The sequence below is a fragment of the Telopea speciosissima genome, chromosome 2, assembly GCF_018873765.1.
Source record: "Telopea speciosissima isolate NSW1024214 ecotype Mountain lineage chromosome 2, Tspe_v1, whole genome shotgun sequence".
NCBI classification, from domain to species: domain Eukaryota; kingdom Viridiplantae; phylum Streptophyta; class Magnoliopsida; order Proteales; family Proteaceae; genus Telopea; species Telopea speciosissima.
In genome coordinates, this window is record NC_057917.1 from 4,848,352 (window position 1) to 4,875,991 (window position 27,640).

Below are 27,640 nucleotides of genomic sequence, written 5' to 3' on the forward strand. Positions count from 1 at the left end.
AGACTAGTGTTGAGGCTGAGTATCTAGCAATGGCACATACTACAGCTGAATTAATATGGGTAAAATCATTGCTTCAGGAATTGGAATTTCCAGTCACTCAACCTATGAAGAAGTTTTGTGATAATCAATCAACTATTTATATTGCAAGCAATCCAGTGTTCATAAGAGAACCAAACACACTGAAGTTGATTGTCACTTTGTGAGAGATACAGCTATGAATAAGTTGGTATCGACTCCATTTATTTCAAATACTAACCAACTTGGTGACATGTTTACCAAACCACTGTTTGGGCCTGCTTTTCGAAGAAGTTGTTCGAAGCTGGGTCTAGGTGATTTGTACACTCCAGCTTGAGGGGGAGTGCTGAGAATGTATCTCAGTTAGAATATTCCTTATTCTAACCGAGGTACTCCTTAGTCCTTGTTTCTATTGTAATCCTAGTTAGAGTCAGTCGATGTTAGTTTGAGTTAGTTGAGGCCTAGTTTATTTTCCTATTGTAACTAGGTTTCTATTTTCTATTTATGATTCCTAGTAGGACTAGGAATCCTGCCTTTTCTATGTAATCTGAATTAGTATAAATAAAGTGATGGCTTGTTCGATCCAACATAGCTAGTCAGTCCTCTTTTCCCTTCTTCATCTCTCTCTCTCTCTCTCTCACATCTCTCTCGGTTCTCTGGATTCTCTATTGCAATCCGTTACATAGGCAATTCGGCTTGTTGGAAAAAGAAAATGGAGCCTGTATGCTGCATGTCAAAAAGTTGTCCAAGCAATGTAACCAATTCTTCAACAAAGGATTGAGATAAAAGCTGTTAAAGAAACCCACTTTAGGACCATAAGATCCAGAACAATTTACATGCTAGTTCAAATCCTTTAAGCTACCTACTAAGTATTTACAAAAACAATTCTAACCAGACCCTTCAAAACTCCCTAGTCGTGCAGTATTGCCAAACACCTGACAGGTAGCTTAAGCAGAGAACCACAAAAGAATAGAACCAACAAATAGGAAGTTGGTAGGTACCACTGCGAGACAGATATAGCAGAACAGTCTACGGATCAGTTGCTGAAACTTCTACAAAATAGTCAAATAAGGCAATTCTAATTGCCGATGATCATATAAGAAATGGAGTTTTCTGGGTGGGGCCCATATGGAGCCATCAATTGGTCCAGTAGACCATATCAATGTGAAAAGGACCATGAAATCGGGGGAGGGGAACTGGCTGGATTTTTTGAAGTATTAAACCTATCAGTTTTGAGCTTATTCAGCACCTCTAACTCCTGACACTAGGGCAGTGTTAGTACTTTGAGCTCAACATTTTCTTTAAGTAGGATTCGAGTGGTAGTCATGTAGCCAATTTGAATTTTCTTCCAGTCTCTTTGGGTTCCCAGTTTAAGTCCAGTGTTTATGGTTGTCTATATTTCATTTTCAGAAGTCAAATTTGAGTGTAGGTACTCTTCCTATCAACTTTTCTCTAGTCTTTAGGAGATTAAAATTTACAGCTACGGCAGACTTCTGTAAACATCTCTTCAACCATATCAATCCTCAATTTGACATACTCTATACCAGTTTGAGCAACCCTCAGGCTTGTCCTTCATCACATTGTAACCGGAGGGGGCAAAAATAAATAGAATCATAAGCGTTACAACAATATAAATCAGTTAAACCGAACATTATAAAAAGAAACGGGGTTGTCAATTGTTTCCAAAACGACTGCAAGAAGTAATTGTTCGACAGGTAATATCAAAAATCAGAATTGAACAGGGCAGGGCGTTCGCGAATATTGTAAGGCTCATGCAGAACAGAGGAATCATGAAAATTTAGAACGGGGAATATCAACAACAACAACAACAACAACGAAATAAAATATAAAAAAATAATTAAAAAAAAACTTAGAAATACCTTGGATTTAATAGAAAAATCTAAAAAAAAAGCGTGAATCAATTACTACATCTTTCCTATGTTCAGGAAACGAAGTAGAAGAAATTGAGAAAGAAAGAGGACAACGTACCAGGCATCTGAGCATTGGCCGCGGTGATGAAGAAAAGAAAAGAAAGGGAAAGCAAGAGGAAAGGCTTCGCCTCCATCTCTACAGTATACGAATCTCTTACACAGGCGTGTGTGTGTGTGTGAGAGAGAGAGAGAGAGATAACTAAGAAGTTCACAGTTTAGCTCTGGTGTTAACACAACTCTGAGAATTGAAAACAGACAAAGAAAGACAGAGTGGGAGGGTTGTTTGTGAGGGGAAAAAGAAGAAGATTGGGAAGTAACGAGAGGGGGAAAACTAAAAAGTTGGGTTCGTAGCTTTTCAATTTTTTATCATTTATCCACTATCATATATATAGAAATACGAGAAGGAATAATGCCAGTGAGAGAGAAAGAGAGAAGGAAAGGACAGGGAGAAGGGCGAAGGAAGAGACTAGAGTTTCCCCACTACCAGTGGCCACTGCCACTGAGGCCTAAGCATCCAATCAACTTAGTTCCCACTAACCAACAACTTTCTTTATGATGGCCGGGACAGGTGGACTCCCACAGGTTCTCTCTCTAATCCTTTTCTTTTTGCTGAAATCAATCTCTCTAGTCTCTTCTTTCCCTCTTCGTGTGGCTGAAGCTGGACTGGTAAATCTCTCCTCCGGCCTCGGTGAGAACAAATTGTAGAGCTTTTGAAAGGAAAGGAGCGAACCAGAAAGGGAGAAGATTGAAGATTTTCCTTCTTTTCTTGGCATCGCCTGCAATCAATCTGTACCAAACACTTCTCCATCTTCATCCATGACTATAAAGCAACCCAACAGTGAGAGTGAGAGAGATCGAACACATGATTTAAGCTTCATTCGGACTTTCTAATTATGAATTTCTGTGGAACCTTATGTCATCATCGTAAGTGGATCTAAGACTAAGACCATATCACTCCCACAGAGTGGGTTTTACTGTGAATCCCATTAAACGAAGAGTACGGAAATAAATAAGTTAAGTGTCTATCTCTCTCTTTTTTTTTAAATAAGAGGGCAGAGATGTCTTTTCACATAGGAAAGAAAGAGATAGACTCATGGGAGTGCTAGCATAGATCACACTCCTAGACCGAGATCTTTTTTCCTCCCTATAATCTTTTTGCCCAACAATCCCATTTCCATTCACTGTGAGTGGAGGCAAACTCATTGAAGTTGTGAGGTCTCTCCTTCTCTCCTAATTTCGGTCTATGTTACGCTTTCACTATTTACTTATATTAAAGATCTATCTTCTTTCTCTGGGGGTGCAAACATTCTGCTATTGTATGTTAACTCATTTTGTTTTCATTGTTTTACAAGTTTCATATTGGTGTTAATATTCTGTCCACCTTGTCCATGTTCCTTGTTCTTCATATTCCATCTAATCTCTCCTCAAAACCAACTTACTGATATGTCTTCCACTTTACTCTTACCGATATCTCTCTTTGTGCGTTCTCTTTGTCCTTCGTTTTCACTTTCATTAAGAAGTATCACCCCTTTGTCGCAAATAATGGAGTATAGTCATCAAATTTTCAAAATTTCAGCAAATGCAAACATTAGCGAAGGACTTTCCGGTACCGGAGTAAGTGCAGGAAGCAATTGCAACCGTTTGGGATGCAGGATCCTATCGGCAATGATGGAGTCAATCTCTGAGGGTTTTGTGAAGCTGTTATTTGGATCAAACAACAAGAACATCATTTCCTATCTTCAAAATGATTGTTCATCTTCGTCTTTGCAGATTCGATCAATCTTGGAGAAAATTACCTTCATGTTTGCTTATTTTGTTTGTTGTATTTTCAACTTTATTCCAAAAAAGACTAACAACTTGGCTGACTCCCTGACTTGGAATGCACTGTTGGTGACGTGTACGACGATTTGACTCAATTCTATTCTATGAATCCAAAAGATGTCCTCTTCTCCTTCCATTTTTTGTTTTACGTTGATTTTAATAAAGACTTTTATTACCAAAAAAAAAAGTTTTGAGGTTAGAATTGTTAAAGCATTATATTTATGCATGGAGAAATTCATTTGATCTATTTATCCAAAAAAAAAATTAATCATTTCATCTAAATATTAATATGTGACGACATGGATAACATCACCAATAAATAATACCATATAATAAAATTAGGATAAATTACACATCACCCCCTGATTTTAAAAAACTCAGATCACCCACTGATTTTTGAAAAAACTCAAATCACCCCTTGGTTTAGACCCCCAATATGACAAATTAGTCCCTACTGTTAGTTTTATGTTGTTAAGTGATGATGTCAGCCGGTTAAATAAATTTGAATCTCTAAACTATCCTTGACCAATGTTGAAGATGAAGGAAGGGTAGTATTGTAAATTTAATTCTAATGTTTTAGTATAAGGGTAAAATAATCCTTTCACACCAATAACTAACAACAGACTAACACCGTTACTGTAGAGGGGGTGATTTGAGTTTTTTCAAAAATCAGGGGTGATCTGAGTTTCGATTGAAAACCAGAGGATGACGTGTAATTTTACCTGACAAATTATGAATGGTTTAATATTAACCTTCTAGTATCAATCTAGGTTCTTTTTAAGAGTTAAAAATAATGACGCATTTAAAACAAATAATAGAACAAATACCCTTTAGAAAGTACATTGCACATGATCTCAAACTTGGGGAGGAAGAATACCCTCACCACCTATGATGTGACCATGTGATGGTACTCTTGTCCCATCATCAACTCTCAATCCTCTTTATGTGCTGTCAAAATTACCCTTTTCCTTGGCCTTGGTACGTTGCCCATGAAACTTTGGTCCTCCTTTCATTCATTGTTTACATAGAAATGTGCATAGGGTGTTCACGTGGGAGTGTGAGGGTTGCGCCGAAACATAGAGAGGAGTGAAATGATTGCCCCGCTAGCAAAAACATGCACCCTGTTGATGCTTGTCAGCCTGCGTGTGTTGATATTGGCCCCATGCATACATAGGGGCCACGCTTCCTCACAGAGAACTCTTCCCATATACCTTTTGTTACACCCATAAAACGGTTTTAAACAAACCCTAGATGGACTGGACCACCCATCTAAATTACATGGATAAAACACCTATTTGTGCCATATAGAAAGATGGCATGAGAATCATGACTGTTGGATGTTTGGGAATCATCAGTATTGGGTATGTGTCAAATTTATATTTAAATTCAATCATTTGCTTTACCATATTTGTCCCTACATCGTTACATAGTCAGTGCACCCTCTTAGTAGTTCTGAAATTTTCAAAGTCAATTTGACAACCTTTGGTTAGGCCAAAACTTGACTTATGAGAAGGGGACATCCCCGAAATTTCAACCCCATCTGATCTACCCTATAACACGACTAAGTAAGCTACCAGGATCACTTAGATGGGCATAAGACATGGGCAGCCAATCTATAGAACTTGATTAAAGAGATAGATTAAAAAAAAAAAAAAAAACCAAACAAACAAAAAGAAGTGGAATTTTTATCAGCCTCCCAAATTTAACTTATGGAATACTTCTATAATTCCACCGATAAAGCAAACTTTCACTTCTCCTTCTCTTCGGTTTTTTAAAATGCTTAGATTACCTTTCAATAACACAATTTTCATTTTTTTTTCACTTCGCTTTTAAGTCGTATTTATTGATGAGATGACTTAACTATGTCTCCATATCCCCCAAGCATATTCTCTAAATTTTTTCATCAAACTTGTTGACTAATTAAAGCATATACTAATTTAAGTTAGGCTAAATTAATGTGTAGATAGATGATTGTGCCATAAAATTGGTATATATAGATCGCATACATCAAGTACCAGACATTATTGAATTAAGGGTGATTATGTGAGCATTAGAATTAAAAAACTAGGCATTTGAAGATTAAGATAACATTAAATTTGCATGTAATTAGGTCATCTTAATACATACTTAAATAAGTAGATTTAAAACTAAAGTGAAAAAATATATAAAAATGTGCAATATTTTTTGGTTAAAAAAAGAAAAAGAATTTAAGTAAATATAAGTTAAATTTAGAGACTCTAAAAGGCTCAACCTTTTGCTTGATGTGTTTAAGGATTTGTCCTTTATTAAAGTGCTGATAATCTTTTTGAATGAACTTTACATAAAGAGAAGTGGCCTATTCTTTTTTGGTGCCTATACTTTTTATACCCAAACCAAGGGATTGCTCATGCCACTTAAAATCTTTTATTTCTCCCTTGGGAAATCTTTATTTTAACAGCTCATTTGCTTTTTTGTATGAACCTTAGTCACCAAGGAACAGAAATTCAGATATCTTCATTGGCTTTTTTTGCTTAAAAAAAAAAAAAGAGGGACAAAAAGAGGGGGAGGGGGTTATTGTTTCTGAAAAGGCATTCCCCAATCTAGGTGATCATCCAACCAGTTAGTTGGAATCTTGGAGATTACAGATAAATCGAGATAGCCTAGCAGCAGGTCAAGTGACAGAGAGAGAGAGAGAGACAGAGAGGCCATTACAACTTGAGTTCTAAAAAGAAATGAAGTGCTTCTTATTTCTTATTTAGGATACCCACTGCAAATTTTCTTTAATTCCAAGATACAATTAAACAAATCCTTCTGACTACATATATTTACAATGTACTAATTTGCATAGATGCACCAGACAATCTGATGATCAAACTTATCCAGTAATTAAATATCGGCAAAACGAAAACCCGGGGTCTAACAAGTACATAGGAGTTATCAGTTTTACACACAAAGGTGACAGACTTCCCTACAATCATTAAATCTGTAGGCAGAGTCCCATAGATGGGCATCACAGTCTGTAGTCACAGAACTAGAAACAACACAAATGTACAAATATTTCTCCTTGGAGTGCATCATTTGCAATCTTCTGATGCAACAGCCTTTGACATAATTCTAACAAGTTGAAGGTGAAATTGAAAGTCAGTAGTCCCTTCATGATGCATCATGTGTCCTGATATTGTGTATACTGATGCATTCATCTACAATAACAAGACCACAGGCTTACCAAATACCATAATCTGGATTAAATGCTACGGCCTCTCTGTATATCATCTCCTTCATCTGCTCTTCCGTTAAGGCCTGTCTCTCAAACTCAAAAGAGAAGGGTTCTGAGCAAAATGGTTCATCAGCAATATCATGCAATCTTGCAAGGTAAGGATGAGCAAGTGCTTCTTCAACTGCAGCCAAAGAGAAACTTGACATTCAGATATGGTAAAAGTATAAAGAAGAATTGAACTCTTAAAGGAATACATCATCCAATGTTTTCAGAGTTAGTATTTTTCATATAATTATTCTTCTTCCATCTATGTCACTGTTATGGTGGTGGTGCTTCTCCTTGGTTAACACCATTAGTTTGCTGATAACATGAAAAATGGAAAATATAGCAATCCACCCACAACAACCGTATTGCTTCCTCTTCATACTTTTTTTTTCCTACCCAAAACTACCGGATAGCTTCCTCTTAATTACTTTTTTTTCCCCATCCAAAACTACCAGAGAGCTTCCTCTTCGTACCTTTTTTTGGAAGAGGAAGAGGGGGGGGGGGTAAAGCATTAAAGCCTTCATACTTCATACATGATATAGAGCATGCATTTTCTCTCTCCTAGGTATAAGAACAAGAAAAATGACCTTCTAATGCTACTCTCACCAACTGAGTTCTGTAAATGAACAAAATGTTATTAGATAACACATTAATAGACTAAGAGTCCTACTGCATAATTGGTCATGGATTCTTCAACATGGAACGACAAAACAAGATTACACAGCAAAAACATGTACATTAATGACAGATAATTCCTTTCACCAACCACAAATCGTTAGGAGAAGACTTGGATTTTCATGTTCCCAAAACAAGTGTATCAAGTCTCACCTTGTTATCACCATTAATAAAGAGTAATTTTGGAATCTCAATAACTTCCCATCAAACATCATACTGTGAGAGATGCCAAACTATAAAACCTTTAAAGTTGTTGAGTGTCATCCCCCAACCCCACCCCCCCCCCAAAAAAAAAAGAAAAAAGATTTAGATGCCAATGACACTTCAAAGTCAAAATTCAAGAACGAGCTCAATTGTGCCATGTTTACTGTAATCAATGCCTTTTCCTCCCTCGCTTTCCCAGGAAATTAGACCAGCAGTTATCCTTCAGCCGCTCTCCTTTGCATTAACAAACAAAATGATGCTATAATTGTGTAAAACATCTTTCTTCTAGTTGTGGCATGTTGTCTTTGTTATAACCTTCAACAACAACATAGCCTTATCCCAACTAAATGGGGCCGGCTACATGGATCTTAGTGTTCTCTAAAGTTTCGCTTAAAAGCTCAAACTGTTTAGGAAGGGCAGTGTCATCAACACTCCCCCGCACGTGCAGGCCAAGATCCAATGGCCCTTACCCAATTTTTGCACTTCCCAGGAGTCGAACACTCAATCTCACTGCTCTGACACCATGCTCACTACCGTTTCACCTAAAAGCTTGAACTGTTAGGGAAGGGCAGCGTCAATGTATACAGCAACATCTTGCTCTCCACTCAGCTCTATTCAAAGACATACAAGATACTAGGCCTAAGCTATGCATGTCTTTCCTCACCACTTCTCCGAGGGTTATTTTAGGCCTGCTCCTAGCTCTTTTAGTTCTGTTAAAGAGTATATCGAGCATGTAGGGTTGTAGGCTATCTCCTCTCTTCTTCATCACTCTTGGTTCTGGTGTTTTAGGGTTTTAACAAGTTCCTTTAATCTGAATCAAATCACTCCTCCATACTGGAGCATCCCAAGGCCTCCATTGAACATGGTCATCCCACCTCAAATGACTCTCTCGTAGCTTATCATGTGTCGGAGCTACTCCCAACTCAGCTCTAATATGGTCATTCCTTAGTTTATCCTTCCCAGTTTTGCCACACATCCATCCCAACATCTTCATCTCCGCTACACTTAGTCTATCTATATGTCTTTGTTCTTACCTCCGTAGACCCTTAATTTGATTTGAGCAAATTACAAATAAGGATAACATATGGACAAATAATGACATCAGATGATCAGATTACATAAAGGGTAATCAAATAATTTTGCAAGTGGCCCTTAAATACTTAGGGCCAAAGAGATAATTTTACCCTTTACTTAAAGATGTGAATCACTAATAATTAAAAGACTATACTGGCCCCCACGGTCTTGTAGGAATATTCCACCAACTCAAATATGGGGCTGTGACACTGTTTACGTGAACAGTGTTTTTGTCTCTTCATGTTTTGATCTACATCAAGCTGGCAAAATTAACATCTATGCTCCAGCTTGAGGGGGAAGTGTAAATCGAGACTATGTAAAGTCTCGGTATCAATGCTAGCTAGCACTAATACTGAGATGGTTAGGGGTAGTTTAGGAATTGTCTTTTGTTTTTGTATTTTCTGATTATGTCCTTGGTTACTCTTAGTTATTATATGTTGAATGAAGTGGGAGTTTCAACATTAAGTCGAAAACTCTCAAGGTTACACAGACCTATCATACCTCTATGTTCTCTCCCTATTCTCTTATTATTTACATTGCCTAATGCGACTGCATCACTACCCCTAGACAGAGTATGCATAGAGTAAGTAGTTTACAAGGCCCTTCCTGGAGACAAATCTCTTCATATATGAATAAGTGTTAACCTGATAAAGAATGAAGCCTGCCATGGAAAAAAAGGATATGCGTCCTGCCCTCATCTTCGCAAACTTGACATTGTTACTCACAATTGTGTACTCACCATAAAGGGTGCAAATGAAGAGAGCTGTATCCAACTGAGTAAACATGAGATAACTTCAAGCTTGTTCTGGCATTTATGTTTATTCCAAACCCAAACTTGGGCTGCCCATCACTTTTTTCCTGCAGTTCACTAATCACTGCTTCTTTCCTCCTTTATTTTGAGCATCATTTTACTTTCATTGCCAGAGGATAAGTGTTAAATTATGTACACCAGAATACCATGGGGGTATTCTGGTCTTTTGGGCGTTTTATTTATTCTTTATTTATGTATTTATGAGCAAGGGTAGAAATGTAATTAGGGCTGTGACACGGTTCACGTGAACAGTGTTTCCCCTTGTAATCTCTTTTATTATTATTATAAATAGAGAGCTTGACTGATCTCATTGATCATTCAAGTATTATTCCACAAACCTGTTTTGTTAACATGGTATCAGAACCAAAATTTCTCTGATCTAAGTTTTCAAAACCCACCCCCTTCCTATCGTTTTTTCTTTCCTCCTCTTCTCTCGATTTCTTCTCTCTCCCTTTTTTTCCTTTGATTCTCCTCCCTTCCTAAGGGCAGCACTACAGAGGTGATCATATGATCTAGTTGCTGCCCTATTCTCACCTCTGTTTTTCCCCTTTATGAGATAATTTATTTGGTTCGATTGCTACTGGTTCCTGTCTGCGATTTTTGGAGTTTCCAGAATTTTGAAGCCCTAGCCACTACCATTGATCAAGGCTGGTTTTCTGCATATTGGACACTCATCTGCGATCTGGACCAGCTGCCCTCAAGCCTCTTTTGGTTGTTGAAAACCCCTCCCCCCAATCAATTCCTCTTTTTTAGGGTTTTCTAAAACCCTGCTCATTATCGATTTTTGGGAATTGGGCTGTTTGCTGCTGTTTTTTTATTGGAGCTTCTTCTCTTCATCAAGGACATCCTCTACAAGTTCCTGGACAGATTCGATCAAGCCTCTTCGTCATTTTTTTTTGGATCCCCATCACCACATCGATCTCCAATTTCGGGTTCTCTTCCAAAACCCTGACATTGTCGATCTCTGTGGAAGGGATCTCTCTGTTTGTTGCTGATTTTTTGGGAGCTGTTTTGCCCTTCATATTGGCCCACTCGACCTTGATTTCAGCTCTTGGTTTGGTGTAATTGCTGGTTTTTCATTCTCCACAGCCTGGTTGCAACTATGGGTGACTCTGCTGATTCCATTGCAACTTCTAATCAACCTGGACATGAAAAATCAGATTATCATACTTTTCAGCCCAATCCCATCAAACTTGATGGCAGCAACTACCTATTGTGGTCTCGGTCAACCTCTTTTGCTATTGCTGGCTGTGGTCTCACTGGCCACATTGATGGCACTGTTCCCATGCCTACTGCCCCAGGTGCTGCCCTGACTCGTTGGCTTGCCAACAATGGGTGTTCTTATGTCTTATTTGATTGGTTCTATGACTCGGACATTGCACATGGGTTCCTCCTTTTTGATACAGCTTCTCAGGTTTGGTTAGCCTGCAACGAAACGTACGAACAGCTTGGTAATGATGCACAGGTCTATAAACTCAGGAAGAAGGTTCTTCATACTACTCAGGGGGACTTAACAGTCTCTAAATATTATGCTACTCTGCGCAACCTTTGGCAACAGTTGGACCATTTCTCTGATTACCAACCTGATAATGCTACTAATCTGGCTGCCTATAAGAAACATGTGGATAAAATCAGGGTCTATGACTTCTTAGTTGGGTTAAATGTTGAGTATGACCCAATTCGTGTTCAAGTGTTGGGCCATTCCCCTTTTCCCACACTTGAGCAGTCTTATGCCTTGGTCTCCTCTGAAGAAAATCGTCGAGCTGCTATGTTGCACCCTGCTGTCCCTGACAGATCAGGCCTCCAGACTACTGCACCGGCTCCTTCTACACCAGTTGGCACTCTCTCTTTGGGTGGTACTACTATCAGCACCATTACTTGTGAGCATTGTCATAAGCCTTATCACACCAAGGACAAATGTTGGAAACTTCATGGGAAGCCCGCTAACTTTGAGGCTAAACAGGCTGCCAAGCGAAAATCGAAAACTAAGGCCAATCACTCTGAGTCTGTCACTGCAGCCCCTACTACTGACACTGGCCTATCTCAGGAGGATTTACAGGCATTCCTACGTGTGCTAAAATCTTCCACTGCTGCTACCTCTACTACACCAGCTACTGCCACTTCGTCTACTCCCTCAGGTTCACACTTTGCTCGGTCAGGTATTTCGTTTGGTGGTCATTGTGCCTCTGTAGCTTCCCATCCTTGGATCATTGATTCTGGAGCTTCAGATCACATGACTGGATCTTCTAGCCTCTTCCATCATTATTCTCCTACCTCTGGGAAAGACAAAGTCAAGGTGGTTGATGGTTCCCTTTTCTCCATTTCTGGAAAAGGAATCATTAACTGCACTCCTTCCCTTCTTTTGTCCAATGTTTTACATATTCCAAATTTTACTACTAACCTTCTTTCTGTTAGTAGTATAGCTCATGATCTTAACTGCAAAGTAACCTTTTTTCCTTCCCATTGTGTTTTTCAGGATCTGGACTCTGGGAAGACGATTGGATTGGGTAAAGTGCATGGTAGCCTGTACCTGCTTGACGATGGACGTCTCACTCCACCTCCATTACTATCACTACATCAGAATTCCTTAGTATCTTCTGAAATTTATCAGTGGCACTCTAGATTAGGTCACCCCCCTTTAGGCATCTTAGCATCTTTATTTCCTACTTTGGTCAAACATTGTGATAAAACCGATTTCTTTTGTGAGGCTTGTGTTCTAGCCAAACAAACACGTTCAACTTATTCTATTTCTAATAAAAGGAGTTCTTCACTTTTTCACTTAGTACATTCTGATGTTTGGGGCCCCAGTCGTAAGACTTTGGTTTCTAGTCACCGTTGGTTTGTCTCTTTTATTGATTGTCATTCTAGACACACATGGGTTTATCTTTTACACACCAAGCATTTCCATAACATGGTCAAAACTCAGTTCAATGCTACTCTCAAAGTCTTGAGAAGTGATAATGGGACCGAGAATACAGAGACTCAATTTCAGAAATATCTTGCTGATAATGAGATTGTTCATCAGACAAGTTGTGTTGATACCCCAGCCCAAAATGGTGTGGCTGAAAGGAAGAATCGACACTTGCTGGAAGTGGCCAGAGCGTTGATGTTTTTGCTCCATGTTCCCTCCCAATATTGGGGGGATGCTATTCTTACTGCAACCTATCTTATTAATCAGTTGCCTTCCCGTGTTCTTGACACCCGCAGTCCGGCCAATATTTTACATGGGAATTCCACCTTTGTGGTTCCTCCTAAAGTTTTCGATTGTGTGCGTTATGCCAGAGACACTAAACCTCATGGCAAATTTGATCATCGTGGGTTAAGGTGTATTTTTTTGGGTTACTCTCCAACCCAGAGAGGTTATAAGTGTTACCACCCTCCTTCTCGTCGTACTTTGGTCAGTATGGATGTGGTCTTTCATGAAAGTCTTGCCTATTATCAGTCTACACATCTTCAGGGGGAGAATTCTGGTTCCAGTGAAGATGTGCTTGTGTTTCCTCTCCTTGAAATTCCTCCTTTGGCTGCTGCCCAGCCTCCTACTGCTGCTGCCCAGCCTCCTACCGCTGCTGCCCAGCCTTCTTTGGTTGCTGCCCAGCCTCCTTTGGCTGCTGTCCCTTCATCTGTAGGGACTCCTTTACAAGGGGAGTGTGTAGAAAATAATGGTGGTAATGATCATTGTCAGGGGGAGTTGACTCCAGTCCAGAGAACCATCAGTGAATTTCAGAAGAGAATTGACAACTATAATATCATCACCTACAAGAGACACTCCAACAGAGGGCAGCATCAATCCACTGTGGCACCAATACCTATCCAATTGCCGACCCAGGAGTCAGATCCTCCTCCTCCTTGTTGTGAGACCTCTCCTTCCGATCTACCTATAGCTCATCGAAAAGGTACTAGGACTTGCACCCTGCATCTCATTTTTCGCTTTGTATCTTATAGCTCTCTTTCTCCATCTTTTCGTGCATTTGTGTCCTCTCGTTCTTCTGTTTCTATTCCTAAAAACTGGCAGGAAGCATATACAAATGGAAAGTGGAAGGCAGCTATGTTGGAAGAAATGAGAGCTTTAGAAAAAAACAACACTTGGAATTTTGTAATCCTCCCTCCAGGAAAAAAACCAGTGGGATGTAAGTGGGTGTTTGTGGTCAAACAAAAGATTGATGGGTCTGTGGATCGGTATAAGGCACGTTTGGTTGCAAAGGGCTTCACCCAAACATATGGCATTGACTATTAGGAGACTTTTGCCCCGGTTGCAAAATTGAATACAGTTCGGGTTTTACTATCATGTGCAATTAATTTTGGATGGGATCTCCAACAGTTGGATGTGAAGAATGCCTTCCTAAATGTGGAACTTTATGAGGAGGTATACATGGATATTCCACCAGGTTTTTCTTCTGACAATAATGAAGGCAAGGTGTGCAAATTGAAGCGAGCACTGTATGGGCTGAAGTAGTCACCTCGAGCATGGTTTGGTCGGTTCCACAAGGCAATGACATCTGTTGGCTACAAGCAAAATAATGTTGATCATACTCTCCTTATAAAGAGGGCTGGTGAGAAGCATACTGTTCTTATAGTGTATGTGGATGACATTGTGGTTACAGGCAATGATGGGGATGAGATCAACCGGTTGAAGAGGTTTTTTGGGCAGGAATTCGAGATTAAAGATCTAGGGCTGCTACGGTACTTTCTTGGGATTGAGGTTGCCAGATCTTCAAAAGGCATCTTTCTCTCCCAAAGGATGTCCTAGACTTGTTGGCTGAAACTGGTCTGTTAGGATGTCACCCTTCAGATACTCCTATGGAGGCTACTGTTCGTTTCAAAGAAAAGGAGGGTGAACTTGTTGATAAAGGCCGGTACCAACGCCTAGTGGGAAAGTTGATTTATCTCTCACACACTCGTCCAGATATTGATGTTGCCGTGAGTACTGTGAGTCAGTTCATGCATGATCCCTATTCTTCACACATGGAGGCTGTTCTTCGGATTCTCCACTACTTGAAGTCAGCTCCTAGAAAAGGCATTCTTCTGTCTCCTAATGGTAACCTACGGGTAGAGGCGTATACAGATGCTAACTGGGCTGGTTCTGAAGATAGGAAATCTATCTCTGGGTACTGTTATTTTGTAGGTGGCAATTTGGTTACTTGGCGTAGCAAGAAGCAGAATGTGGTGGCTCGTTCTAGTGTCAAAGCCAAGTTTCAGGCTATGGCACAAGGCATTTGTGAGTTACTTTGGTTGAAAGGCTTGCTATAAGATCTTGGTGTTCCTGTTCATCTTCCCATGATGTTGTACTATGATAACAAAGCTGCAATCAGCATTGCACATAACCCGGTACAGCATGATCGCACTAAACATATTGAAGTGGACAGACATTTCATCAAGGAAAAGCTGGAAGAAGGGTTGATTTGTGTTCTCTTTGTGAAGTCTGCTAATCAGGTTGCTGATATCTTCACTAAGGGATTATCTGGGAAATTGTTCCATCCCATTCTAGTCAAGTTGGGCATGATTGATATATTTGCACCAACTTGAGGGGGAGTGTTAAATTATGTACACCAGAATACCACCATGGTATTCTGGTCTTTTGGGCATTTTATTTATTCTTTATTTATGTATTTATGAGCAAGGGTAGAAATGTAATTAGGGCTGTGACACTGTTCACGTGAACAGTATCGTAAACAGTGTTTCCCCTTGTAATCTCTTTTATTATTATTGTAAATAGAGAGCTTGACTGATCTCATTGATCATTCAAGCATTATTCCACAAACCTATTTTGTCAACAATAAGGTCATCGATTATTCTATAGTCTTTTGATGTAGGGCTTTGACTAATTAAAAGATCCATCCACTACAAAAATAAACCAATGTTGATTACATGCATATAGGATTATGTCCGATTGAGTATGCTAATCGCTGAGGATACTTTTTGGCTTCATGAGACTATTGAGGGGGCATGTGCCTAATTAGAATTATGATCGGATGCTTTAGAATTAAGAGTCTTGAGATATAATGGATTGAAACAGAAAATACGGAGTGGATTTTAGTAAAATGAGAAGAAAAAATGGAGATATTATTAAGATTGATGACCACAGGATATCTCAAAGTGATTGTTTCTGTCATCTTGGTTGAATCATCAGTAGGGAGGGAAAGATTGAAGATTCTGTTGCATGTTGAATTAGGGTTGAGTGGATGAAATGTATCGATGCATTCCATTAAAATTCATATTAAATTCAAAAGAAATTCAGAAGTAGGCATTAAGGCCAGAATGTCTTAAGGAACTGTAATAAAAAATACAATGTATATGTAAAATGAGTGAAGGTGAGATGAGGATATTAAGATGGATGAGTGGATAGATTAAAAAGAGCAGAATCGAAATGAATGTGTGAAAGAGATGATTCCCCCATGCAAGGACAAACAAATGCACCAGCGAAAGGGATTATTATTATATTGAGAAAATTGAAAGTGGTGAAGGGAATGATTGAAAGAAACATGGTTGAAGTGGTAAGCTATATGAGTGCCTAAGTTGATATGGCCTTGAATAGACTGGAATTGAAAGAAATGATTATGTATTTGGCCCAAAGTAGTCAAAATAAGTCTTAGTGAGTAAGAGTCATGCATAAAATAAACGATGAACTTGCTACTAATATACTATATTACTATTGGACTATGCTCATGCAGTAATCACCTTCTTTTAATTTGACATACTTCCCACTTGTGGCAAAAGGTATCAAAGTCTACCGTGAATTGCATTGAAGGGTTCTTAATAAAAAAAAAAGTATGCATTGATGGGTGACTGACACATAACATGGAAATATAATGAGAAATGAGGAATAGAGGTTTTTTGTGAGTTGTATACTATAAATGAAATGAGAAATTTTCTTCTTGAGTATTTATGGAGAGGTCAAGGCTTTCCCATGGCTGCATATTTTGTCACTACGACTTGAATTTTTGTGTAGCACAACAATCAGTTAAATTAAGTCCACCAATAACTTTCAATGCAAAACAAAAAAAGAAATGATATGTGGTTTAGCATGCACCTAAACTGATGCCATCCACATCATAGGGTCCAGCCCCATATATTGTATTTGGTGCACACCACCAAATGGATCTCCATCTCAAAATGAACAAAGAAATTACACCAGGGAAGACTTCTAACTATTCTGTTTGGACTTAAAACAAAGTTGTGTAACAAAACCTTAACAATCAGAACCTGTGAAGAAGAAGAGAACTGAGAGAGAGAGAGAGAAGTTGCTGAACCATGATAGACTCTATCTATCGTGGTGCCCTGCTGCCTTTATTTATAACATCTCTTAGTAGAAATCCTACTAAGAGTCGATGTCTAACTACAAAAGGAATTAAACTAACAAGAAAACACTAAGCTAAATATATATATATATGTAAGTACCGTGGTCCTCGAGACGAGGGTTCCACAGCCTTATGGCGACAAAGATTGGCTTCGATGAATAACGGCTTATCGTTCCGATATATCATCATGGGGATTGGGATCATGCTTTATAAAGGAATGGAGTCGCCACCTAGGATTAGGACCTAGGGCCCAATGGGTGTAGCCCCATCCGGGGTTAGCGGAAAGGACTACGTGATTCCATATGGTCTGGCCAGAGATTCAGGGTAAGTAGTCAAGTTACGAGGGTGTGAAGGTGTTAGGCACCCACCTCGCCCGGATAAACCGGTCTTTCTACTAGATGCTGATTTTCGAATATTCTCCCTTAATAATATATCCTATAATAACATGTAAGGCTAAGTGATGATGCACTAATCATGACAAAGAAAGAAAAATCATTTACTATGTACACTAAAACGAGTTACTTTAATTGTCTACATTATGCCAAAAATAATAAGAAGGAAAGATATAGATACCTGTCAAGAAATACACGAAATAAACGAAAGCGCACTGAGTGCGAAATATGTGATGTCCCACGGCTCAGGTGGAGACGGACGATCGGCTTGTCTCTCTCTTGTCGGACAGAGTAAGGACTATATGAGATGGGTTTCACTACTCAAACTTCGGGCAGAGTAACGGCTATATAAGGGATTCTTGTTATCTGTATACAGACAGAATAACGGCTGTGAAGGGAGTTTTTAGTTATCCGTACACTGACGGGATAACAATACCCAAGAGCAGAATCACTTTATGCTCGGATGGGTAACCGAAGGATCTACCCAGGTCGAAGAACTCCACTCACTCACATACTCATGAGGAAAAGACGGGGGAAAAGAGAGTGAAAAGGGGGCAAAACAAGCCCTGGAGGGTCTCCTTACCCGAGAAAAACTTGAGAAATGAGGGAAGGGGACCCTCCTATTTTGGTTCAGATGTAGGGACAAGAGTCCTTCTTGAGAGAGATACTGATGTCTATCCGTGTCCTGTTGTCATCATCGCCAAGGGGTGACAAAATTCAGTGCCTACAATATATATATATATATATATCTCAAAGGCTCCAGCTTGGAACAACAAGAATAGACATTAACCGTAGAAATAGTCTTGAACGTGAGTACAAAGAACTTCATTCTAGTAACAATAATCAACTCAAGCACACCAATGATCAAAAGCAATAGTAAAGAAAAAATCTTCTTGTCAAATAAACCAAACAACACTGAACAAAATAAGCGAAAGTACAATCCAAAATATTATAGCAACAACAACAACATCAACATCATAAGCTCTTCTCAAGGAAAGTAGGTAGTAAGTAGTAATCTCCGTAAAGAAGACATATAAAATTACAGCATAGATCATTGCAAACCACTGGTAAAAGTGTAGTACAGGTTATTGCAGACCACTGATAAAATTGCAATATAGGTTATTGTGAACCACTAATAAAAATGCAGTATAAGTTATTGTGGACCACTGAAAAACATGCACTATAGGTAATGCAAACAAAGTAACAGCATCAGGTTACTCGAGACTAAGTAGCAGCAGCAGGTTGCTGTGAACCAGATAGTATAAGGTTGCTGTGAACTAGATTGCTGCGAACCAGACAACATAAGGTTGCTATGAACCAGTGATAAATTGCATCGTTACTGAATACCACAAATAACTATCTTCATTGATAAAATTGTTGCTAAGGACACCAGCAGATGACACGAACAAAACAATAATAATCTTCAACTGATGATTTGAGAAGAAAATAACAATCTTCAAATATCTGATAAGAACTCCAATCTCCCCCTCATGTGTATAGCATTACACGTGTGCATAAAAACAAATAATGCAAAGGATGCAATAAAAAAAAATTCCACCATTATATACCAACAATAACCAGCATCACATAAATCCCATAATCAAGAGCAGTCGCAAATAACATCAATAGCATCAACAGACCAGTTCAAAGCAGATAAAGAATTCCACAGCAGGACACAAGCATGGCAGAATAGTAATAAATTAGCAACCCAAAACCAGAAAGCCTGAGGTATCCCAAATTCTGATCAAAAGCTCTTTGCAAACAATAACAATAATCCGCAAAAAATTGACTTCATTAAATGGATGGTATGCAAACCAAATAATAATATCCAAGATGTACAAGATTATGACAAATTAGTAATTAATCCATGCAATCCCAGGTTTAAACCCAATTAGTGGCCCATGCAAAAGAGGTAAAACCCAATTATAATGTTTAAGGGATCATAGTAATGGCAATCTGGTAACAACTATAATGTTTAAGGGGCTCTTGGGTAGATAAAAAGGAAGGAATGGTCAAATGGTGAATAACCAGAAATTTTTACAGGGCCATTGATAATTAAAGAAGCAATGGAACATGAAGGAATTAAAAATTATTGTTTGGAAACGATCTTGGAAGCAAATAAAAAATAAGGGACATGGGGGAATAAGAGTTAATAGAAGGAATAATTATGGGATATATAAAAATATATATTTATGAGGTTAAAGACACCATGATTGTACCCTCCCAGACCCTGCAGTAACAGGAGCCTCGTGCACTGGGACACTCTTACAGTGATGGATCTTCCTTAACCACTCCGATCAAGCTAAAAATTTAGGGATAGGTTCCTAACCCCAAACTCTCTTGAATGCATCCAATAGGACTACGTATTAACATCTATGACATGGAAATCAAATCTCTGAAATCAATCTAGGCAGACTCTGCAGAACCAGTTCTGTAAACAGTGTTGTAACAACACGGAGGCTACGTTTCAAGCCCAGCTTCTAGGGTTCTGATCACTAATGGGTGTGAACACTTCCCAAAGCTTCAGGCCAAAAGACTTAAAGAAGAGGGAGTTCCAACACCTCTTTCCATAGCCCAAACTAACGCCAATAGAGAAGCAGCAGAATATAGCAAGCGAAAACGAGCAAAGGTCCTTCCATCTCCGATAGATAACAGCATCAGCAAACAATACCAAAGTCATTAGACCAACAACAATAAAACACCATCAATCGATAGCAGAAAACCCTAGAAAGAGCTAAGCAAAAAGTGCTGCATCTTCCAGGTACGATCGCTTCGACTCCTCTCCTTTCAACAGGGTCAAAACTTTTTTTTAATGGATTAACAAAAATAGAAGAAGTGCAGAACCAGAAAGACAGCATCATATTCAGGCACAAGAAACCCTAGTTTCATGTTTCAATGACAAGGGTTTCTGAATTTTTTTCTTCTTCATGGCTCTGATACCATGTGACAAAACCTTAACAACCAAAAGAAGAAGAAGAGAATTGAGAGAGAGAGAGACGATGGGAGAAGTAGCTGAACCACGATAGACTCAAACTATCTATTGTGGTGCCATGCTTCCTTTATTTATAACATAATCAACTAGACTGTTAGTAGAAATCCTACTAAGAGTCGATGTCTAACTACAAGGAATTAAACTAACAATAAAACACTAAGTTAAACATATATCACAACAGGGACACTCCCCCTATCGGGACTAATTACAAAGAACTAAAGATACCGCAGGACAATTGTACATATCTTAATAAGTTGCTTTAAAGCACCAAGAAAAAGAGGGAAGGAAAATGGATTTGAAAATAAAAAAGGGATTTTGAACCCTTTTAGAAATAAGTTCATTTCTGTTTTTTATTTGAAACAATTTAAAACAGCTATATGTACATTGAGAAGTTTGAACCAACAAGGCTACAACCAGTAACTCGTCTTCACTTTCCACACATCCTACGTAAATGGTTTTACACAAATTTTTAACTTATACGCATGTTTTAATGGGATAATCTTATTCCCCTCTTCTTCGCATCTCCTCCAGATTCTACACACCTTCAGTTTGCTGTGGAACATCTATTGGATTGACAAATTCAACTTGTAAGGCATTTTACTTCATAAGGAGTCTCCCTTCACTTGGTCGACAACATTATCGTTTGCTGCTTATTTGAAGCCTTATCCTTTCATTGTAATTAAAATTTTGAATCCTAAGAGAAACAATCATTTCCCAATTCCCATGTTTTGCTTACTAATCTATCCATAGACTCTAACTAGCATGCATGATCCCTGGGAAAAAATTTACACAAGGACCTGATACTACTTGTAAAAATGTAGAGGAGAAATGGCACCAGATTCCACATACTGAATCACAGAAGAGAAAAAAATATAAATATTTTCAAAGCACAAAATGCACCTTTCTCTTCAACATGAGAAAGAATACAAATTAAACTCCAGAGCTTGAAAACATGAAAAATTGCATCCATTAGCCAGCTGACAGAAACTTCACCAGTGACTTCTTATTACTGAATGATTTTCATTAATATCACTTTTCCAACAATGGAGTCGTGACAATACACATTAGACATTAGACTTTTATTGTTTTAAGTTGTTCACCATCATGCATAGTTTTTCAAAGGCATAGTAGACAGACTAATAGGTAATCTTTTTATGTGGTTGACTAAATTGGTCAGGATCACCTATGAGAAATTGTTTTTTGTCTCCTTCACAAATTTCTTTCAGCTTAATAGGTCATTGGCAAATTACCAACACCTCCTCAACATTTATTTATTGGACAAATGGAGTGGTAATCATTTTAAATGTGTTTGAGCCTTGTGTTACTGGATGAAAATGACCTAAAACACAGTATGTTTTTCACCATTCAAAAATACATTTTGAGTTGGTTTCTCTTTTGTGTCCCACCCCCCTTTTTTTCATTCTTTCTTCCCACAAGGGAAAGGAAGGGGAGGGAAACAAATTGTAAAAAGTGCTTTATTTAAAGGATGCCGAATTAAGGAGAAGAATTTGAATTTTCTAGGGGTCATAAACCTGACAAGCAACTTCATCCTGCCTTTTGATGAGTGAAGCTTTGTCATAGACAGACTATGTTAGTTCCAGTTAGACATTAGTTGGTCACAATCTGGACATGGAACACCAAACTGCTTACAAGAGAAATTACCTGTAATTCTTCTGGTGGGGTCAAATGTCAACATTCTCTCCACAAGGTCAATGGCATCAGGATGAACATGTGGGAATAACTGGGTAAATGGCTGTCGAGGATGTTGGGCAAGTTGCCGGATATACCTCTTTGAATCTTCATTTCGAACAAAACCAAGCTCAGATTCATTTGGTGTGCCAAGAAGCTAAAAGTAGAAAACCAAGTGTAAGCATCAACCACAATATAAAATGCAAATTTTATTAAAAAAAAAGTTTAAAGAGAATTAAAATCTATTAAAGCATTGTCATAAAGGACATTTCATAAGTTCCTCGATATATTTAAGCATTCTAGTCAAGTATGTACCCATATAAGGGAACAGTAAAGGCCCCAACGCCAAGTGCTTTGCCATCAACATAAATTCAACCAGCAGAATAGAAGTTTGGGAATCCATCACAACTAAAAATTAGAAATGTGCAAGTGCGCTGAAACTGGCAAAATATTTCTGTTTCTTAGGTGCAAAAATCTACCCCAGGCAAAATTTCAAACGTTGTGCCTGCATCTATGCGTGTATGTCCATGTGGCTGTGGTTAAGAAAAGCTTTCCTAATTACATCACAACTTTTTTTTCCCTAGAGGAAAGTCTGATCCAAGCCTTAACCTTACTGTAATTTAAAAGCAGAACACTATATCACCAATTACGCACTATTTATTTTAAATGTTTTCTTACCTCTGTCAGCAAACGCATCTGATGCACGTGATCTCTACCTGGAAATAATGGTTTCCGGTTCATCAGCTCCATAAAGATGCAACCCACGGACCACACATCAATTGCAGCAGTATAATCTGAAGAGTTCAACAACAATTCTGGTGCCCTGTACCATCTTGTGACAACATATTCTGTCATAAACTCACTCTCCGAGGTTGGCCGAGCAAGACCAAAATCACAAATTTTTAGATCACAGTTTGCATTAAGCAAGAGGTTGCTGGGTTTTAAATCTCTATGAATAACATTTGCAGAATGTATATACTTCAGCCCACGAAGGATCTGATACAAGAAATACTGCAAACGACAATTACGAACGACACATCAATGGTTAATAACTGAAGACCCATTGCTTCTTGATAAAAAGGATCAAATCATCAACTTACAATTGGACTAGGCATGTATGAGAAAAAGAATTTACCTGGCAGTGCTCTTCTGATAACTCTTGATTGGAGCGAATTATTTGGTGAAGATCGGTGTCCATGAGTTCGGAGGCAATATATACATCACAAAATGCACTTCGTACAGGTGGTGGAACTACATCTCTTATACCTATGACCTGTTTTACATAAACCATTATTAGACTTAAGGGGAGGAGCATCAACACTCTGTTTAGAAGTACGTGACGAAAATCAGAATCACGATCAACCACAAAATGTTCAAATTAATGCTTCATTTTGCTTGACATGAATATTTCAGTCTATCACCAGACACAAACTACAGCGATGTGATGGCTGCAATCACGAACTCATGAGAGTTGTTAGTCACAAGCTAAATCATGCAAAGATATCCAACCTATCAAGATTCAGGAAACATGAAGAAGGAAGAATATACACTTAAAGAAGAGTATGTTATAAAGTAAAATTTCCTAATCTGCAAATATATCTCTACAACAATGATAATGCAAGAAGACATCTGATGTTCAAACATGAATACAACTAGTGATACACTTGAACATACTTGTCAAAAAACTGACTTTGACCAAGGAAAAAGTTGCTTAGTTGTACATATTATATTGGATTAACGATGACCATTATAAAAGCTAGGGAGAGGGTTCCCCACGACACCTAGCCAGTATGGGGAGGAATCTGCAAGCCACAACAATGGCCCACATGGTCAGCGCAGGAGAGAGAAAATAACAATGAACTCCTTGTAAGAAGGAAATATACTCTGGTATGGGGAATTTTTCCCATAAACTAAGTTATAAATGAAACAAATCACAAAGAAAAGGGCACCACCCATTGTAGTGCATGGCCCTCCATACCACCCTTCTTCAACCTTGTGTCACTGATATTGAATTTTTCTAATAAGTAAGTCAGAGCATTCTACTTAGAGAAATTAAGTTTACAGAATGAAACTCAGTAACCAACTGTAAACTGATGTAACTGTAAAATCCCCGAAAACCCTTCTCTTACTAACGGTCGCTTTTAAACCCCAAGATCACTGTGCCTCATGAATCATCAAAGTAAATCATTCCACACACAAAGCTAATCAGGGAGGAAAACTGCTTCCTTTAAGGTTTAATTAATAAAGCGGATTAGAGAAACATGGATCAGAGATCAAAAGCAATCACTGTAGCTCAATTAGCTAAACTCTGGAAAAAGGAGCTCCCAAAACCATTATTGAAAGAGTAAAGGTCGCACAAAAGATGAAAGAAGTATGATTTTAAGCAATCAAAGTGTAAAGGTTGCATAAAAGGGGGCTCTCGACATACATTTTCGTGATCTAAATGTCGGAGGAGCTTAATCTCGCGGAGTGTCCGTTTGGCATCCATGTGATTATCGAAAGCATTGGCTATTTTCTTGATAGCAACCATTTCATTCGTCTCCGAATTCAATACAGAACTATAAGAAACAAAAGCAGATCAATGAGTAGAGTTCTCCCCCAAATTAGAAGCGAAGATCTTATCCAACCAATTCTATTTGAGAAAGCAAGATAAAATGAAGAAAGGCTTCAAAGTACCAAACTATTCCGTAAGCACCACGTCCGATGGGCATCATAGGAGGGCGATACTTGGAAGTGATCTCAAACAGATTACCGAAGATTTTGTGCTCGAGATAGCGCCCCCCGTGTGTGGGAACTGCCGGAAAATCGGCAACCTGACTGCCGTTCGTGTTCGGAGAAGCATCAGCCATCACCAAATCAGTTGTAGCTCCTTCTTGCATTTTCGGTCTCTCTCTCTCTCTCTCTCTCTCTCAGTCTGATCTGAATCTGATGAGTTCTGATGATTCAGAGAACAAGAGATTTGTGGTGGTTGTGTCTGATTTATATGGAAGAAAGTTAAAACGAAGACTGTTTACACTTTTCAGAGAAGTTCCAAGCAACTACTCCGAAGCGAATACGAAAGAACTAGGAGAAGAGAACCGCGTAATAAAAGAAATTGGACGGTTGACGATACAGCCGCCTATAATCCGACGGTCCTATGTTACAACGGTCTTCTTTGTCAACGGTTTTTTGCGATTTTCTGCGTTTCCCTTCCATGTATCGAATCAAATCACACGCTTCCTCACATTTTATCGTTATAGAGCACTGGACTCCACTGAGTTTCTTTACAACCGCGGTGAAGAGAGAACCTCTTCATCTACGTGATCTAACCTTCTGAACCGGCCTTGATGATATTTACTGGAAAGGAGATTTATACGTTGTGGGATGGGGATTGATACATCCAATATTCATCGGGCCAATCAACGACCGCCATGTGTCACAGACGACCTGCTCCATAGCCAAGGGGAACGAACCGGGGTCCCAGCACTCGGGCGCAGCCAGCACCCAGGCGCGGCCACCACTCGGGCGCGGCCACACATCCGGGGTGCGGCCTCACCCCAGGCGCGGCCTCACCCAGGCGCGGCCACCACTCGGGCGCGGCCTCACCTAGGCGCGGCCACACATCCAGGCGCAGCCTGCACCCAGGCACAGCATCGTGGGCACGTGAGGTGGGGGCTACCCATCTACGACCCGATCGTATCGCTAAGACTCATGTCACCACCAGGACTCTAGACCACCGCTTAGAGGTCAAGTCACCCAGACGGATTCAAGCACCAAGGACGTTATCACCACACGTGGGTATCTATCCACCAAGGATCTTGATACCACTAGGACACTCCCTCCTGCGGGGAGATGATCAATCAGGATAGAGCCCCGTTACCCAGGGCCTCTATCCACTCAACGGGACAATCGCCATCAAACTGGGACTCTCCACACCGCCATACGCTACTATAAAAGGCAAGGTACACAACCCCATCAGGAGACATCTAAACTCATACTGAATAATCACTATTCATCTATTTGCGCCAGGAGATCTAACTTTGGCATCGGAGAGCCCTAGGCCGGAACCACACCGGTTCTCTCTGTTGACCCCTTGGTCCCCTTGCAGGTGACGGCACTCGTAGGACCGCTCGATGATTTCTTGACGCAACAGATTGGCGCCGGCGGTGGGAACGACGCTAGCCATTACAGCTACTAGCTCGCTTCCATATTCATTCAATGGCACGAAGGAAGACTACCACCACCAACAACGGAGCAAGGAATGGATCACCACCCCCAGAGTGCTCTCGCAGAGCCAACGACCCGAACCATGTCCCTCTGGAGGAAGAGATCCCCCTTAATGACTAGTTCGTGGTCGACGAGCCCAACAATGACGAGGCCGACGATGCGGGGGTAGAGGTGACACCTGACCCCAATGCTCCAGCCACTGTGGGTCAGATCAACGACCTGCAACGACAGATCCTCGATGAACAATGACTCTTTCGAGAGTACTTGACGCAGCGTGCGACGTCTCATCGTCGAAGGACTTCACCATCAGCAAGGGTGGAGTCCGTACCTCGACAAGAGCCGAACCCTAGGAGATCATCTCCCAGGGGCGTGAGATCAGAGAGACTTGCGCGACAGGCAACCCCCACTCCGCAGCGGGGGGAGCCTTCCCAGCATCCCAGGAGAACAAGAGACCTCTCACCACGGTCAGAACGTGGGAGGACGCCAACACCCAGGACGAGGGTGTCTAGCCCGCAGAGATCGGTCCGGAGGTCTATGTTCGACGGACGACTGGAAGAAGGTCACATACCACAATGAAGCCGGACCTACAAAGAAGAAAGCCCCTCACCTTCACGACAGGGTTCATCACGGTGTGACCATTCCCCATCCCGCCAACACTCAAGGCGGGAGGGGACATCCAGGAGAGAGCGTGAACGGGGTCGCAACAAACGTCCGGCCAGGTGTGGGGGGCAGACACGGGACGAGGAGCTCGATCAAAGACTCCGCGACCTGGATGAGAAGCTGGAAGGGTTGAAGAAGCAGACCAAAGGCGAGACGCATTCCATACCTGGACAACACCCCTTCTCGGCAGAGATCATGTCAGCCACACTACCTTCCAGGTTTCGACTACCCACCTTTGAACTCTACAGTGGTACCACTGACCCCAATGACCACATCAACTACTTTAATGGCATGATGACGCTGTATGGGGGGTCGGACGTGGTCTCCTGTCGGGCATTCCCGGCATCCCTCAAGGGAGCAGCCACATTATGGTTCTCCAGGCTACGACCGAGATCTATAGGCTCGTTCGCAGAGCTATGCGAACAGTTGGTCACCCGCCTCCAAAGCAGCGTCAAACAGAAGAAGACCACCGTCAATCTACTGAACGTGGTACAGAATCCTGGGGAATCTCTTAGGGAATACGTTACCAGGTTCACCAAAGAATCCCTGGAGGTTCGAGACTTGGATGACCAGACACAGCATGCAACCCTAGCAGGAGGTATTAGAGACCTGGACTTGATCAAGGACCTAGCAC

At 40.1% G+C, this 27,640-nt stretch overlaps 2 protein-coding genes across 2 annotated transcripts in view; both read right to left on the minus strand.

The window, feature by feature from the left end:
• Positions 1 to 24,126, minus strand: part of LOC122651891 (probable LRR receptor-like serine/threonine-protein kinase At1g67720) — a 45,436-nt gene extending 21,310 nt beyond the window's left edge. The window contains exons 1-3 of the mRNA XM_043845450.1: positions 23,986 to 24,126; positions 16,087 to 16,093; positions 2,005 to 2,109 (exon numbers count right to left, since the gene is read on the minus strand). Coding sequence (XP_043701385.1) covers positions 2,005 to 2,109; positions 16,087 to 16,093; positions 23,986 to 24,096 — 223 coding nt within the window. The 5' untranslated portion in view covers positions 24,097 to 24,126. The remainder of the gene's footprint in view (positions 1 to 2,004; positions 2,110 to 16,086; positions 16,094 to 23,985) is intronic.
• LOC122651894 (mitogen-activated protein kinase 3-like) lies at positions 6,472 to 25,019 on the minus strand. The gene is made up of 6 exons (XM_043845455.1): positions 24,817 to 25,019; positions 24,569 to 24,698; positions 23,276 to 23,413; positions 22,819 to 23,151; positions 22,114 to 22,297; positions 6,472 to 7,144 (listed from the first exon to the last, which is right to left on the minus strand). The coding sequence occupies exons 1-6, from the start codon at positions 25,017 to 25,019 to the stop codon at positions 6,969 to 6,971; spliced, it is 1,164 nt and encodes a 387-aa protein (XP_043701390.1). The 3' UTR covers positions 6,472 to 6,968.
• Positions 25,020 to 27,640: the final 2,621 nt, after the last annotated feature.